At 43.5% G+C, this 14,723-nt stretch overlaps 1 protein-coding gene across 13 annotated transcripts in view; it reads right to left on the bottom strand.

Annotated features, from left to right (window-relative positions):
- Positions 1-14,723, bottom strand: part of NRG1 (neuregulin 1) — a 335,927-nt gene that overhangs the window by 101,554 nt on the left and 219,650 nt on the right. For 2 of the 13 annotated variants that reach the window (XM_042023436.1, XM_042023439.1), the window contains exon 1: positions 388-1,749. The exons of 7 other annotated variants lie outside the window; for them this stretch is intronic. In XM_042023436.1, the coding sequence (XP_041879370.1) occupies positions 388-1,015 (628 nt within the window). In that variant the 5' untranslated portion in view covers positions 1,016-1,749. Of the gene's footprint in view, positions 1-387; positions 1,752-14,723 lie in introns of those variants that run through there. 4 more of the 13 variants (XM_042023433.1, XM_042023437.1, XM_042023435.1 and 1 more) reach the window with 4 other exon arrangements.

Here is a 14,723-nt window from a genome sequence, read left to right as displayed (position 1 = left end):
AGGCAAAGAACGCACACGGAAGATCCAGCAAAGGACACAAAGCCAATTTATAAGGAAAATATACCATGTGGAATAGCTATCAGATAAACCCTAGAAGTAAATCACATACTTTCCTACAAGTGGATGCAGAGAAAAAGGCAGTACTAGCCTTTTACAGACATCCCACAGGAAGTCCTGCATATCTCAGAACTAAGTTCAAAGGACTCTAGATGCTCTTCTCAGAAGGTAACCCATGCTATACCTGTCCTAGCACACTTGATCTTTGCAAACCAATCACATGCCCTCCTTGTAGACAGTGCCAGAACAGTTAAGTGGTTTGTTTTTTTTTTCCTTTTTTTTTTTCTGTGAAAGGGAAAAAAACCAAAGGAACATACAGCTTTTACTTACAAAGTTTTGGAGCAGTTTGGAGATTGGTTTCTGTTGCTTGTGCCTGAGATGCTGTGGTAGGCTCCAGGGCGGGTGGTGACAGCGAAGGTGCAGCAGAGGACAACAAGCCAACATCTAGGATGCGGTTATATAGAGAAGGCTGGAGGAATGGTTTGGAGGGTACGAGTGAGCTGTCACTTCGCACTGTCACTTCAGCCTTGCTCTTGGGGCTAGGTATGAGGAAGGGTGAGGCATACACCTCTGAAGGCACCCAGGCAGATAGAGCTGTAGGATCCACAGCGCTCTTTGGGTCTTGTCCTATCCTCCCAGGGTCAAGGTGGGTAGGAGAGTCATACTCAAAAATCTTGTCCACAAAGACCCACTTGAGGCCAGCAATGCAGAGGCAAAGGCTAAGCAGGCAAGCCAAGATAGGGGCGATGCAGATCTTTTCAGAGTTGAGGCAGCCCTTCAGTCGCTCTGCCTCCAGGCACGCACAGCAGGCTGCGGCAAGGCCTGCTATCCCCTGGACACTTCTGTCCTCTCTTTGGGTCCCCGGCATGTTCTCCTCATCCGGGAGCCCGTTGAGGGACGCATCGGGGCTCAGTTGAGCTGAAGGGCTGGGGAAAGTGTCGGCAGCTACTTCAGACATGTTTAAGCATCAGCTCTCAAACAGCTCACCTCCAAAAGGCCTTAACTCTATCACAGTCCATTACTGTGAGACACAGACAAAAAGAGACGGTAGTAATAGTCACAGTGCTCTGCAAAAATCACAGAGTGGGAGTCAATAAAAGGTTGAAGCTCAGCAACATCATCCAAACTGCGAGAGGAGTAATGCACAGGAAAAATTAGATCCCCTGGTCCCTCTGCCCCCAAGCCCTCCGTCACTGTCTCTGCTTCTCTGAAGTGAGAATAGCTTTGCAATTATTGAGCTCCTGTTTGCTAGCCACTTTTAGAATTCCTTAAATGCCTCTCAAGCAATTCCAGCTCTTCTGCAGGAGGGAAGAAACATTCCCCCAAAAGCAAGCACAACAAAACAAAACAAGGGGAAAGAGGGTGATGAGATAAAGAAAACCACAAACACTGAACAAACTGACCGGATTAAGTAAACCAGTAGCCCAGAGCAAAAGGCAACACTCTCACCTTGAGCATCTGAGGCTGGTATCTGCTTAGACGAGGAAAACAATTGTCATGCGGCAGAAGGAGCAAAAGCAAAATCTCTAACAACAGCGGCAGCGGCAGAAGTGACAGTAGCAGCAGCATCCTGTCGTGTTACAGCAGCGGCTGAAAGAGGCTGAATCATTACAGAGCAGCAGGTGCTCGCTGTCTGAGCATCACTGCAAACAATATCATTACAGAGAGGTTTGAAAGGAAGAGCGATGCCAAGACGATGGTAACTCCCTTTATCTCCCCTCCCTCTTTGTCCTCCTTGAGCGCTCATTCACTTTCCTCCGTCCCCCCCCCGCCCCGCTCCCCCAGCCCCCTCGCAGCCTGTTTCCCTGATGTACAGACTCGCTCCTTCCTCCCCTACCCCACCCCCCGCACTCTGCAGGGCTGCTCTGAGTGAAATCAGTACACCCAGCAACGCAGGACTGTCAGTGACTTCCTATTTTATCCAATTAGGAGGAATAAGGCCATCAAATCAAAGGGAGGGAGCGGACAGGAGTTGTGCACCCACCCGCTCCCTCTCTCCAGGCAAACCGTGGCCAGAGGCGGCGGCGGCCATCGATGGCAAAGTCCTCCGGCAAGGACCGGGTGTCGGTGGGAGCTCTTTGGGTTGGACTGGGCTCGCTCAGTCTGATATTCGATCTCTCCCAAGGGGAAGACCTCTTTCCAGAAGCAGTTTTTCCCTGCCTGACACCTAGAGATAGATTTTCTTTCCAAGCTCCTGAGTAAGTTTTATTTCCTAGGAATAGGGCTGGAATGCATCTTAGATCAAGCAGAGGGAATAAAACACCCTAAGCCATTCCCACCTCTGGCAAATTTTCATTCAAGTTATTGCAAAGAGGTTTGCTTTTTTTTTAGTTCCATTTTCCAACCTCCTTTCCAAACCCTTTTCCAAACCCAAAAACCTCAGACTTCACACTAAAGTCAATTCCTGAATATAGTTTTCAAGAGCTCACAGGTTGCTAGAATATATCCTCACTCACCTTAGACTAAAAAAAACAAAAAGAAAAGAATTAAAGTATTTTATTATTATTTATTAAAGGCTTACACTTTGTTTTTAAATTTGGCTGTCATTTCTCACCTTTACTAATACCCAGCACTACCGTTTCCACCAGCGCAGTATAATACAAGGGTAAATCAACAGTCTGGTTAACATAATGAAAGTAAGATCAGAATCAGATCTATTGCCAGTCTCTTTTGTCTCTCACAGAAAAATGCAACTGTGTAACAATAAAGATGTGTATGAAAAGCAAGGCAATTTCCAGTTCCTTGAACTTAATGAAAACATTTACATTGAAGATTTGCTGGTGAGAATCCCTGTTTCTCCATAGTATAAATGGCTGCAGGATTCATAAGGAAACAAAGAATCAAGTGCTACAAATTGCTCTGAACTAATTTTTGTTGGTATCTTAGTCAGGCACATGGAAGGCAAATTCCTTTGTAACAACGTATTTTTGGTAGTGTCAAAAGAGGCATCTGGCTCATACATATTCTCTCTCTGCCTCCAACTCCACTCCCACTTCACCCCCCCGCCTTCCATGGGAACATTAGTAACATTCGCATGAAAAAGATTTATCAAAATCTCAATGAATCCCATAGTGTTTTTACAGACAGTCATGTCAAGGACTAATTGATGGATGTCTGATCACAAAGCTTCCTGTGAGGCTGTGGTAGCCAACTGAAGTAATCACAATGCTACTACAATCAAGTGCTTGGAGCATTTACCTTAAAGCACAGCCAGTGATAACACTCTCTGAAAGAATGCAAAAAGATAAATCATCTTACAATCTAGCCTACATTACCATTGAAGTGTCTGGTCCTTTGGTTAATGATGTGATCAGTAACCTCAGACAGAATGAACAGCTTGCACTGCGTATTTACATACATGGCTTCTCTTTATTACAAAGCACATGTTCTCTTTAGCTGGTAATATCCTGCATCAGTGCAGCCTCTCTCGAGTATCTCAAAACCTATTTCAAACAGCAGTAACAACACAACGTCTGTAGAAATTGTAACAGCACAGTAGCATTGCCGTGACAGGTGTGGTGGTCTGTGGCTACAAGTAAGCATGGTTTCTAGAAAAAGGATGTACCTTTTATCTGACTAATTGATAAATCTGGGAAAAGCAGACATACTTTTGCACACACAAGTTGTTCCTCAGGTGTGAAGCTGACTCTTCAAAGTGGAGTGCAAGCTGAGACCCAGACAGATGAGATACTATAGCATCTGAGTGCTTGGCAGAATTTTTTAAAAATCTCTTTCCTTCTTTATCCATGTCTAATTTTTCAACCTTCCTATTTCCAGTAAAGAGACTTTCTCCGGCTGGCACTTCTCTGAGCTCGTGTTTAATCCACTGTCCTGTACACATCTTTCCTGCACTGGTCTTCCTGGCAAACTGCCTGTGTTCAACCTCCAGTAATCTTTGCGCCCCTCCATCCTATCTACACTTATCTGCTTTCCTTTACGCCACGTTCCTGCTATGCTCACATCTCCCTGGTGCTGTGCTGAACAGAAACGCACGTGGAGATCTTGCACCTTCCTTACAAGGGCTGCCACGAAGTTAAACCAAACACGCAAAAGGCTGCACAGCTAGGCAGAGGGATGGCGTGCTACCGCACGGGGACACATTGAGGGGCTCCTCTGCATGTGCGGCATCGCCCCCTTTCTCACCTTGCTGCCGCAGGGGCCACCAGCTCGCATGGACCGGGAAAGGGCTCTTCCAAAGAGCTCCTGCCCCAGCCCGGCTGGCTAAACTGAGGCTGGACAGCATCTCTCCCTGCCTTTTTCCCCTGCACCGGCAGGCCCAGCCTGCCCGCAGCAGCTCCTCCCGGCAGGCAGGCAGGCGGGCGGGCACACCCGCACACCCCCCGCCGGCTCCGCGGCCGCAGCGTGCCCGTGGTCCCTGGCTCCCGGCCAGGCTGCAGTGCCCTCCTCCGCTGCGGGTCCCTTCCCCCGCCGCACCTCCAGCCCTGGCGCGCAGGCTGCCTGCCTCAGCACCACGCAGACGGCTCTGCCCAGACCTCCTCCCCCTCCTCCCCCTCCGCAGGGAAGCCTGCAGCGCTGCTTCAGCCCCCCAGCTCCGCAGGGGCCACGGGGTCTTGCGGCGAGGAGAGCGCGGCGGCACCCGGCACGCTGCCCCCGCCTCCGGGGTGCCTGCGGCTCCCGCTATTCCCCGCCAAGAAGGGAGAAAGGAGGCGCTGAATCATCGGCCAGGCAGCTTCCCTGGCCCTGCTCCACAGGTGGCCAGGGCCAGAACACAGCCTGCCTGCCATGCTGCAATTCTATACCTCACGGGACGGTTCCTCCCGGAACCTTTTGGACCAAAATGAAACCCTGTGCTCTTTACCGCGTCGGGGTGGGTACGGGAGCACATGAGTCAGCTCTAGACGCTGCCGTAAAAGCTGATTGATGATTGTCTCTCACTTTGGTCTGAAGATACAAGCATAAACTGAAGGTACAGTTCGCTGACTTTGTGGGTCCTTTCTGTTCCCCTTGCCCCCAAAGCAATGCAGAAGTCCTTTATCCTGCAGCTGCAGGCTTGAGCTTTTTACATTTCTGCTGTGACATGCTAGCAGTGGCATGCTCTGCTCAAACATGGATTCTGCCCCGGCTGAAGGAGAGGAGTGGCCGCGAGGAGTCAGCAATTGGCTCATTGGAAGGGAGACCGCGGAAGAAATCAAGTGGGAGCATGACCTTGAGGTAACAAAGTTTTACTGGGGTAGCCCAGTGGTGGTAAACACGGAAGGACAAAAAAGAAAATTACTTGCCTGTTTGCAATAAGGTTAGCTTCTTGTGCAAAGATTTATTTCTGATTCCCACATAGCTTGGGTCTCTTTGGCTTAGAGGAAAATGCAGATTGAGTCTACACTAATGAAGCTAATCTATGACTGAGATTTGGACTCCTGCCAAATGACATGTTGAAACTAAGAGCCTTAGAAAACTGTAATTTTATTTCATGGAGTGTTTTTGCAAAGAATCAAGTGGGGTTTTTTTGAAAAGTTTCACTCCCAGAAGGCTCAAGGAAATAATGCAAAACCCAAACCAGCATTAACCTCCAGCCTGTGATGAGGAGGAACATGTTCTATCTGTCCACCAGTTTTATGGGTGCTAAAAGGAGGTAGACTTCATATTACCAAACTGCAGAGGACCATTCTCTCTGGCCAGCCACAAAGATGTGAATAGATATGTGGTTATGACTGACATCATCCTGCAAACTAGAGCACAAGTACCATTTAACTCAGCTGACCCTTCAGTCATACCATAGTGAGACCCAAACCTGCTGAAAGTTTTGGAAAGTAGGCGTGGTGAGTCATTCTCATGGAAGGCATTGGCTTTCCAATATCTATCTCCTTTAAATAAAGTCTTAATAGTCCACAAAAATATTTCATAAGAATTATCTACTTTCTTGCCACTGCTGGGACATTAGGAAATGAAAATATCTCTTCATAAGTGGTTATTCATGGCTCTGCTGGATGACAGCTTAAAAAAGAATACTCAGAGGACCATACATCAGTGCAGGACAAGTGATCTGCACCCCCTCCCCCAGACCACTGCTTTCCTTTAAGAACATGTTCATTCTTCAGTAAGAAGCAACCAGCAACATGCAGCACCAACTGCTCCATCATGTGTTTGCACCCCTTTTTCTACCATACACTTGAGAAATTAAAAGCATTGTAACCAAGGATTTAAGAAGAAGAAAAAAGTGCATGTTCATTAAGATGAGATTGATGAGGAAGATAAAAGGATCGCTTTTTATTGATTGCACTTTCTTCAAATTAAATAAGTGCACTGTATAAAAATGGAGAAGTGACCTAAAGCAAGCGATCAGGCCCAATGAGCAACATCATTGCCAGCAGTCATGGTGTGGGGAGAGAGGGCCATCACACGTGGTACAAAATGATTCATTTATTCATCCTTTCAGTGTTTCACCAATCTCCCTTCCAAAATCCATCTCCCTTGGACTGATGCCAGCACTCTTTGAGTCCTTCCAAAAGGCCTTACTAGGAACTCATCTCTCATCTCAAATGGCACAAGGAGAAAACTTTATTTTGCTTCTATACTGGTCCTGTCACTGGAACTCCAAATGTTAAAATGGGACAGGCTGTCACTTGCAAACAGACATCTTATTTTTCACCAGATGTAAAGCAAACACAATATATATGATAGCGCTGTTTTTATGCTTCTGTCCATTTCCACCACCTTCTTCCCTTTATTTGTTTTATACCCTCTGCCCATTTGCAGCCATATGTGAGCGAGGAGATGAAACATCAAGCCTCTAAGAAAAGGCAAGACAAGATGAGCAATAAAAATACATATTTATTTTTAAAGCCATAGACATGAGGGTAAATATGTCAGTGTCACCAGAATCATTAGTGTGCTTTATTTGGTTGGTATAAAGGGTTGCTGTGGGAAGACCCCATGCCCTCAGACAACACAGAAGATGGGGACATGAAGAAACTATTCTAACCCTCTCTGTACCCTCAAGCCAAACCAACTACACTGGATGCTGGTGTGTCAGAAGCAGGTCCTCACACCAGTACATTTCTTGGAAATGTCTGAAGCACAGTATACAAACAACAATGCTTCTGAAAACATTTGGGAGAGCTCACGTTGCCTCTGTGGCAGCGTTTTCTGTATTGGCATCACATATACACATTTACACCAAGCATTTACACTAGGAATATGTTTTCTGTAAGTCCAATAGCTGCGTCTTGCAGAAACAGTGATTTGAAAAAATCCGACACAACTACAATGGCTGTTTTGAGAAATGTATATATTTTAAATAGCTACAGCCAGTAATTGAAACTGAAAACTGCCATAAAATGGGCTGTTATTTCAGGGCAACCAAAAAGGTGCTCTGAATCTTTTCATCTTCAAGTGAAATGAAAGACACTGAGTTTCTTTCATCCTATTCTAAAGCAGAGCTAGTGGCACTACACGAGACATAGAAATAGGACATCAAACCATGAATGTCAGGGTTTTTCATCAATGGAACTGACTCATTTCCCCAGCCTCTGCTAAGTCACAAAACTGGGATGGGCCCCACCACTGTTCAGGTTAATAATTATTAGCTCTACCACGTGGTAAAGGAACATTTAAGAGATGCAAAGACATGTAATGCACTCAGCTAGGCTCTTCTGCCTGACAGCTGAAGCAGATGGACAAAGTCCATGTGAAATTCAGATTTTTTTTTATTTGTTTGTTTGGGGGTTGTTTTTTTTTCCCAGGTCTGATACCCCCTTCACTCTGTCACTGGAGTCTCCAGCAAATCTGCTGGGGCGGTTGTGATTATTTATTTTCACAGTGTGGCAATAAGCCGCAGCAGCAGTGCAGTCACAGGGCTCAGGCTTGGTTATTCACTCCCACCTACCTTAGTGCTCAAATGCATCTGCACTCCTGCATTTGAACCACTTTATTCAGACAGAAGAAATTCCTCATGGGGCAATACTGCTACTTTGCACAAGCTCAGCTATGCAGGATTTTGTGCTGTCAACTTTTGTATTCACAGTGCTCTGCTGGCAGTGTCACTGGACAACGATAATTTGAGTCAAGGTCCTGAAAACCCTGAATCAAGGGATTATCCCTCCCTCACTGACACCCAGTTAATAAAATACTTAAACAAGTGGTGAAATGCCTTCCTGATTAGAGATGGGCCACATCATATATCTAAGTGCCTTTTTGAATCAGAGCCTAATTCAGGAACTGAGAAGGCATTTTGGAGCATAGCACAGTGGTTTCATGATAAACAGTTTGGGCAGCAATATCATCCCTTTCCCTGTCTCTCCTTTCTTTCTGTTCCTTCTGTCACTTGAACTAGTGCAGTAACATTGTTCAGCCCTAATTCCCATACTGGTCCTGTAAAAAAACATATATCTAGGTTGGAAGAAAGAGAATAGGCCTGAAGTCCCTTGACCTTGTCTTCTCACAAAAGACTTTGCATAGTGAAACCATGACCCAAAGCCCTTCCTGAATCTGGGCTTAATTTAGGCAGAGGCTTGTAGAAAATCCCAAAAGGATCCCCATTACTCTGAAAAATCTTGACTCTACTTACTGCACTTTTTGGGGTTTTTTGGGTGTAAATAGAATTATTTTTGTACCTGCATGTATTCTCAACAGCTGCTGTTTAAACCTTAAGGCATAATACTTTACTTCACTTTTTAATATTCTAACCACATGTGGAGTTTTTCGTAGAGTAACTCTTTACTGTGTGTGTTCAATAGTTTTGCTGTTAGACAAGCAAAAAGAAAGAAGTCAAAGGCATGGAGCAGCCTACTGCATGGAGGAATTTCTGTATCATTAAATAAACTTTATTAATGACAGGACATTGGCATATTTGTGGCTTGGACTTCTAAAGTACATCTTACAGTACAGTTATACTTTCAGAATCTGCAAATTTCAGAACTTTGCTTGCAGAAAATACTATGATTTCACCTCAAGAGCTGGTTTGCTTAGCAGCTTTCTACAAATACCTCTAAATAATGAAGTTAATCCACCTTATCCTAAACTGAGATATTAATTCAATTACATTTCTTAGTTCAGCTCTGGTCATGTCCATATGTTGCCTGATTATGCTCAAGTTAGCAGAAGTGAGATGTTCACTGTTTGAAACAGATAAGCAACACAATATTTTTAAGTACCAAAACTGAACAATAACAAAAGCAACAGCTCTCATCATGCCTCAGAATCCTAGTACCTAGTACCATTTAATATTTAATGTTTAATATTCTTTCTTAGTGCATTCAGAAGGCCATAGAAGGCATGAATCACTCCTTTGGCATTGGCTGGAAAACTGTCAGTTTCCAGCAAATTAAGAAGAATTCAAGTAAGTATGACAAAGGAGATTTTATGTCTAGTAATGAGTTTTGAGTAGTCTAATCGAATATGCTTGTATTACGTAGCTATGTTTTAAATGCAAAGCCTAGCCTGTCACATCTTTCTCACTCCTGCGCCCAGGCTCTTTTTTGTGCTCTGTATAGTCTAGGAGACAAGCAAAACTCTCCTTTTCCAGAAATCAATTGATGAAGGTAGTTAACTTTTCTCACATACAGGACATCAATGTTTGTGCATCAGGCTGAGTCTTGTCAAGAGCAAGAGAGGAAAATGGCAAAGAGGAAACTCTGAAACCTTAAAGAAATGTATCTGCTGTACTTTCATTTCCCTGATGCAGTTTAAAGCTACAGAGCCAACTCTGTGCTGCTCCAGACACTGAGCAGACCCTTACACCAGGGTAAAACAGATTTATTATAACTTGTTGGTATTTAACATATGGGCATACAACAGGCTACTGGATAATACAACATATGGGCAATACAGGCTTACTGGATAATACAAGTCCTGTAATGCAGCTTTGGAAACATCCCCTTCTGCAAGACATTGAATAACCTAGAATGAAGCATCAGAGGCAGTGACAGAGCTGATACATATGCATCAGAATGAGTTTATTATTACCATTTCATTTTAAGGATTCATTATTCCTGCAGCATTTCCTGCATTCACACTGTGGGTCATGTCCACTGGGGTGCATTATGTGTGCCTGTGTTTCACCACAGAGGCTGCAGAATGGCAGCGAGACTACAAAAAAAGAATGGAGAGCCCAGCCTGTCTTTTCCCTTCTTCTTGAGGGTGTCTAAGGAATAAATACATTTACTCTGAAAGATTATTTGAAAAGGTGGTCCAGAGAGGCAGGGTTAAGGTCACCCTGTATTCTGTGTTCTCAGCCAAGCTCTTTCAAATTAGCATCCAGAGAGAAAGTCAAATAAAACAGAGCTGTCATCACGTACACCACTGTAGGTATGCTATGCCTGTGGTGGAAATGGTGGCTGCGAAGTGGAGAAGGAAAGCCTACAGGGCTGCAAGAAAAAGAAAAAGGCACTTTGTGTCTTTGGTTTGTTTGCACATAATGAGATGAATAGTGTCCCTAAATCCCTTTCTGATCAGGGCCACAGTTTGAACCCAGAACTTAATAAAACTCTATCATTCGTTCAGAAATTTGCTTCTGCAAAGACAGGGTAAAATATCTTGCCAATTTGAGCAAGATTGCAGCCTACTTAGCCACAGCAATGAGGATCTGATACATGCTTTCACTTGAGAGATGCTTCGCTCTTGCTAAAACTCTGCGTACTGCTTAACTGTTGCTTAACCCCAATTAAATTAAAAGCTGCCAAAGGGCAAAAAAACCTCCCAGTGTTTCTAATTTCACACTAAATCCTTTGTCCTTCCTTCAGGGTTTCCAACAAAGGAATGACATTTTAACAACTTTGCACACGCTAGAGGAGAAAACAAGGATGTGACTAAAATAGATTCCATTCTAAAGGCACCAGCTCCACAGGGCAAAGACCAAGCTCCCAAGGATGGACCAGGCTGACACCCATTCATGGGCATAACATTTCTACTTATTCCAGTAGCCTTCAGCTCAGCTAAGAAAGGAAAAGGCGGGGTGTCTTGAATTTTGAACTTCTTTTGCTGTGAAGAGCAGAGATCATGCTCCTGCTTCACTGATCAATTTGAAATGATTCTCTGGAGGCCTGGTTAATAACACTTGAAAATTATGTGAAATTTGGTATATTGCATTCCTTCCCTTCGTCAGGCATCAGTTCACAGTGTCATCAGGAAAGCAGCCCTGTGCAGCTGCATGGAGTTTGCTCCTTGAGACTGCCTTGAAGAATACAATATGACTAAAATTTAACCAAGTGAACTGAAAAAAATTGGAACATTTTGGCCTGCATTGCTGAGTATGTGCTAGTAACACTACGCAGTGCAGGTGTGAGCCGACAATACACTTCCCTTTCTAAACTAGCCTGCTTAAGAAGTGCTAATATTATCCCAACAGTGACTATTAGGGTTAGACATGGACTAATTAAAAACCTATGCAGCTGGGGTCTTGTCAGCAGTAATAATTACTTGTATCTGTTTCCACCACCTTCCACGCCCCAACTCCATCTTCTTTCCTCCTCTAACAAAACAAAAAAAAGTAATCTCTGTGCATGTATGTAATTACAGGAAGCATTATGCATTATTAATGTGACTGCAGCAGACAGAAAGTTCAGGTTTACTGCTTACCAGTGTAGAGGTAAGTTGTAGCTACTGGCAATAGTCAGCTTGCCCGTGCATTAGATAATGAGAGAGTTTCCAAGAGTACCAACTTAAGTGGCTAAATAATACCAGCTATTTGGAAAAGCACAGAAACTGGAAGAAATGATGCGTCTGAATCTACCATTGAGATGGACAACAATGGCCAACCTGTAAGAATTATTCCAGGAACAATTAACTTGCAACAATAAGGTTGTGCATTTTCTTTGATCCATGAATGTGATTATGTTCAAAAGCAATTACACAAGCTGGAAGTCTCCAGAGGCCAGGCAGAAAGGAAACAGGTACAGATAGTACCATGAGACGAAGCACTCCAAATAAAGAGGTTTACCAAGCCTTTTTCCTACCAAAACAACAGGGTTCACAGTGAGCTGGAAAAAGTATGCATATATATCCTGTGATTTCAAGGAATATTAAGACAGGTCAGGCCAGAATTGCTCATTTCCTGGTACACCAAACAATGACCTATGATTACAGACATGTATCTGTCAAACTGATACCTGTACATTAATGCTGAAGAAGTGCCTTTCAGACTTCATTTTCTTTTATTCTGTACAACGTATTATGCTGCACAGAATATGGATACAGAGCCAGAACTCCTGAAATGAAGGCTGAGAACAGCAGAAACATACTGCGTGACTTGAACAAGTAATAAAGTTATGGATTAGATACATGGATTAAAGTCACAGACACTAATTCAGACCTGCTTCCCCAGCAGGATGCCTTTGTGCAGTTTCAACCTGAGTAACAATTTCTTTTTTCCCCTCCTCAAGGGGTTCCTTTTTTCATACAAAATTTGTTACTGCTCTAGATAAAGTACCTAAAAATGTAAAGATTGTAAAAAGCAGCAAGGAGCTGTCCTAAAGCTGAAGCTTCTCCCACAGAATGCTGACGTATCTCACAGATTTCAGGGATCTGCCAAAAAACCACAACTAGACTCCCTTCCCAATAGGTCAGAGGGGAGGACCCCGGTTTGCATCCAGAACCAAAGGGCTAGCTAGCATGAAATTTGACACACACACAATGTTAAAGCTTTGTTATTCCAGATCACTCGCATGTTACTGAACAAGTGTTGCAAAGGATTGTCGCAACACCTACCATTTGCATTGTGGTCCTTCACTTCACCCTGCTGTCTGCCAGAGCCTCCCTAGTGACTTTGTGGCAAATATTTATTCTTCCCACAATGGGAAAAGTTGGGCACAATGGAGATTAGGGTACAAAATACTGCAGTCCTGCCTTTGTAGATGACTTTCTCTGGTTTGAGTGGCAACAGTTAACTATAACCTTTTCAGCTACTCACGGCCATTGACTATTTCTGTACTGAAGACAGGCTTTTTAATACCACTGTGGGGAACTGTGCTCAGATGACGGAGAAATCCTTTGGTAATTATTTGGGTTAATCCTATTAGGAAAGAAAGGCTTTCAATTGCTAAAGCAACAAAAAAACCTTTCTGAGAAGGAGCCCACCACTTCAAATAAAATCAACATGCCCGTCCAGTCCAGGATAGCCTGATGATTATTGTATGTAAGAAAAGTTGTGTTAACTGAAATGAAAAAATATTTAGCATTTTAAGAATTTTATTTAAAATTATAAAAATGCATTTGAAATGCCTACAAATTCAAAAGACACCACTCTGCTTCCCTGCATGTATTTTACTTGCACTTTACTAGTCCACAACTCTGCTTGATTATTTTTCAAGTAAGAGTAAGACTTCTACAGAATGGCATAATTTTATAAGGATTTTGCTTAGGCTCCAGATTTATGCTACAAGAGAGGATACATTTTATGTTCCCAAAATTTTCTGTTATTTTAATGCTGTGGTAGCATGACAGTGGTAGAGTTAACTCTTTCATGTGCTCATCAGAAATTCAGCTAGAGTGTTTAAAATGACAGTAACTTGATTTATTGAGCAATAAGAGGAATTATTCTTCTGTGGCCACCAGCCAAACAAGCAATCTTTTAATAAGACATGTGCAGTCACTGCATTTCCTTTATGAGGGAGGAAAAGAAAAAAGAAGCCAGTTAAAAAAAAAAAAAAATTGTACTCAGGCACTTAAAACAGACCTAACTTGGTATACAGGCACATCCAACCATGCGGCCTTGGGCATTTTCATATGCCTTCTCACACTTGCATCTGTACGTGTCTCTCGTCTATTCCTTACCCTAGAGGGTTCTGGATGAACCAGGATGCTGCTCAGATCCTTTTACCATGACAGACTTCACCCCAAGGTGTTAATAGAAGCTTTTGGTTTTATTTGAAAATAGCCTGACATGGCTACCCTTTTCTCTCCCTTGGGAGCTTTCTTTCTCTCCTGAGAGCACAGTTTCAACACCGGCTGTTTTAGGAAGAACTTCCAAGTTCCTCTTGCTGAAGGAAGTCTCCAACTTTGCAGGAAATAATGATACATTCTTTACATCAGAGAGGTGAATGTCACTGAAGGACTTTTTAAAGACTTCATGAACAGAGAAGAGATGTGGTGAACACTGTCACAGAAAAACAGTAGGTACATTTAGATGACTGTAGTTTAATGCTTCCTTTTTTTTTCCCTTCTCCTTAAAACTTTGAGGAAGTGCCTCAAAGGCAGGATCTAGGAGATGGACAGACATGGAGACAACTTCCCATGCTTCATCTTAGACATCTACAGCATGCTGGCTGTCTGCCTGCCTGACTTCCCACTCAGCACATGATCAGGGAACAACCTTTGGTAATTGTTTGGACTAATCCTCGTAAGAAATAATTTCAGTTTTGAGGCATCTAAAGTCTTTCTGGGCATTCACTGGGGTTTCTGCACATGCATTTCAGAATTCATGGGTTGGTCCCTCAGGAGCCAACAGTTAGTCTGGGATTCTCAGCCTGTAACCACATTCATACTAGTCCTAAGGCATGTGCTTAAGGCTGGTCAGGAAATTTTTCCTCTAACCATTGTTTTTTAACATCCAGTTGCTAGACAGTCTTTTTTGAGCAGAAGAATGTGTCCTTGTGACTGTTGTCCCTGTGATACATTTTTGCATTTGCAGATGTACAACCTCCCTCAAGTTAGAAAAAATCTAAGCAGGATTGTGTATCTGTTAAAGACTCTGGGAAAGAAAAACTGATGCCTGA

This window comes from Corvus kubaryi, unplaced genomic scaffold, assembly GCF_017639235.1.
Source record: "Corvus kubaryi isolate FWS band 111438036 unplaced genomic scaffold, C.kubaryi_AGA036_p1.0 37249, whole genome shotgun sequence".
Taxonomy (NCBI): Eukaryota; Metazoa; Chordata; class Aves; order Passeriformes; family Corvidae; genus Corvus; species Corvus kubaryi.
The sequence above is the reverse complement of the archived record's forward strand: the minus strand, read 5'-3'. Positions and strand labels throughout refer to the sequence as shown.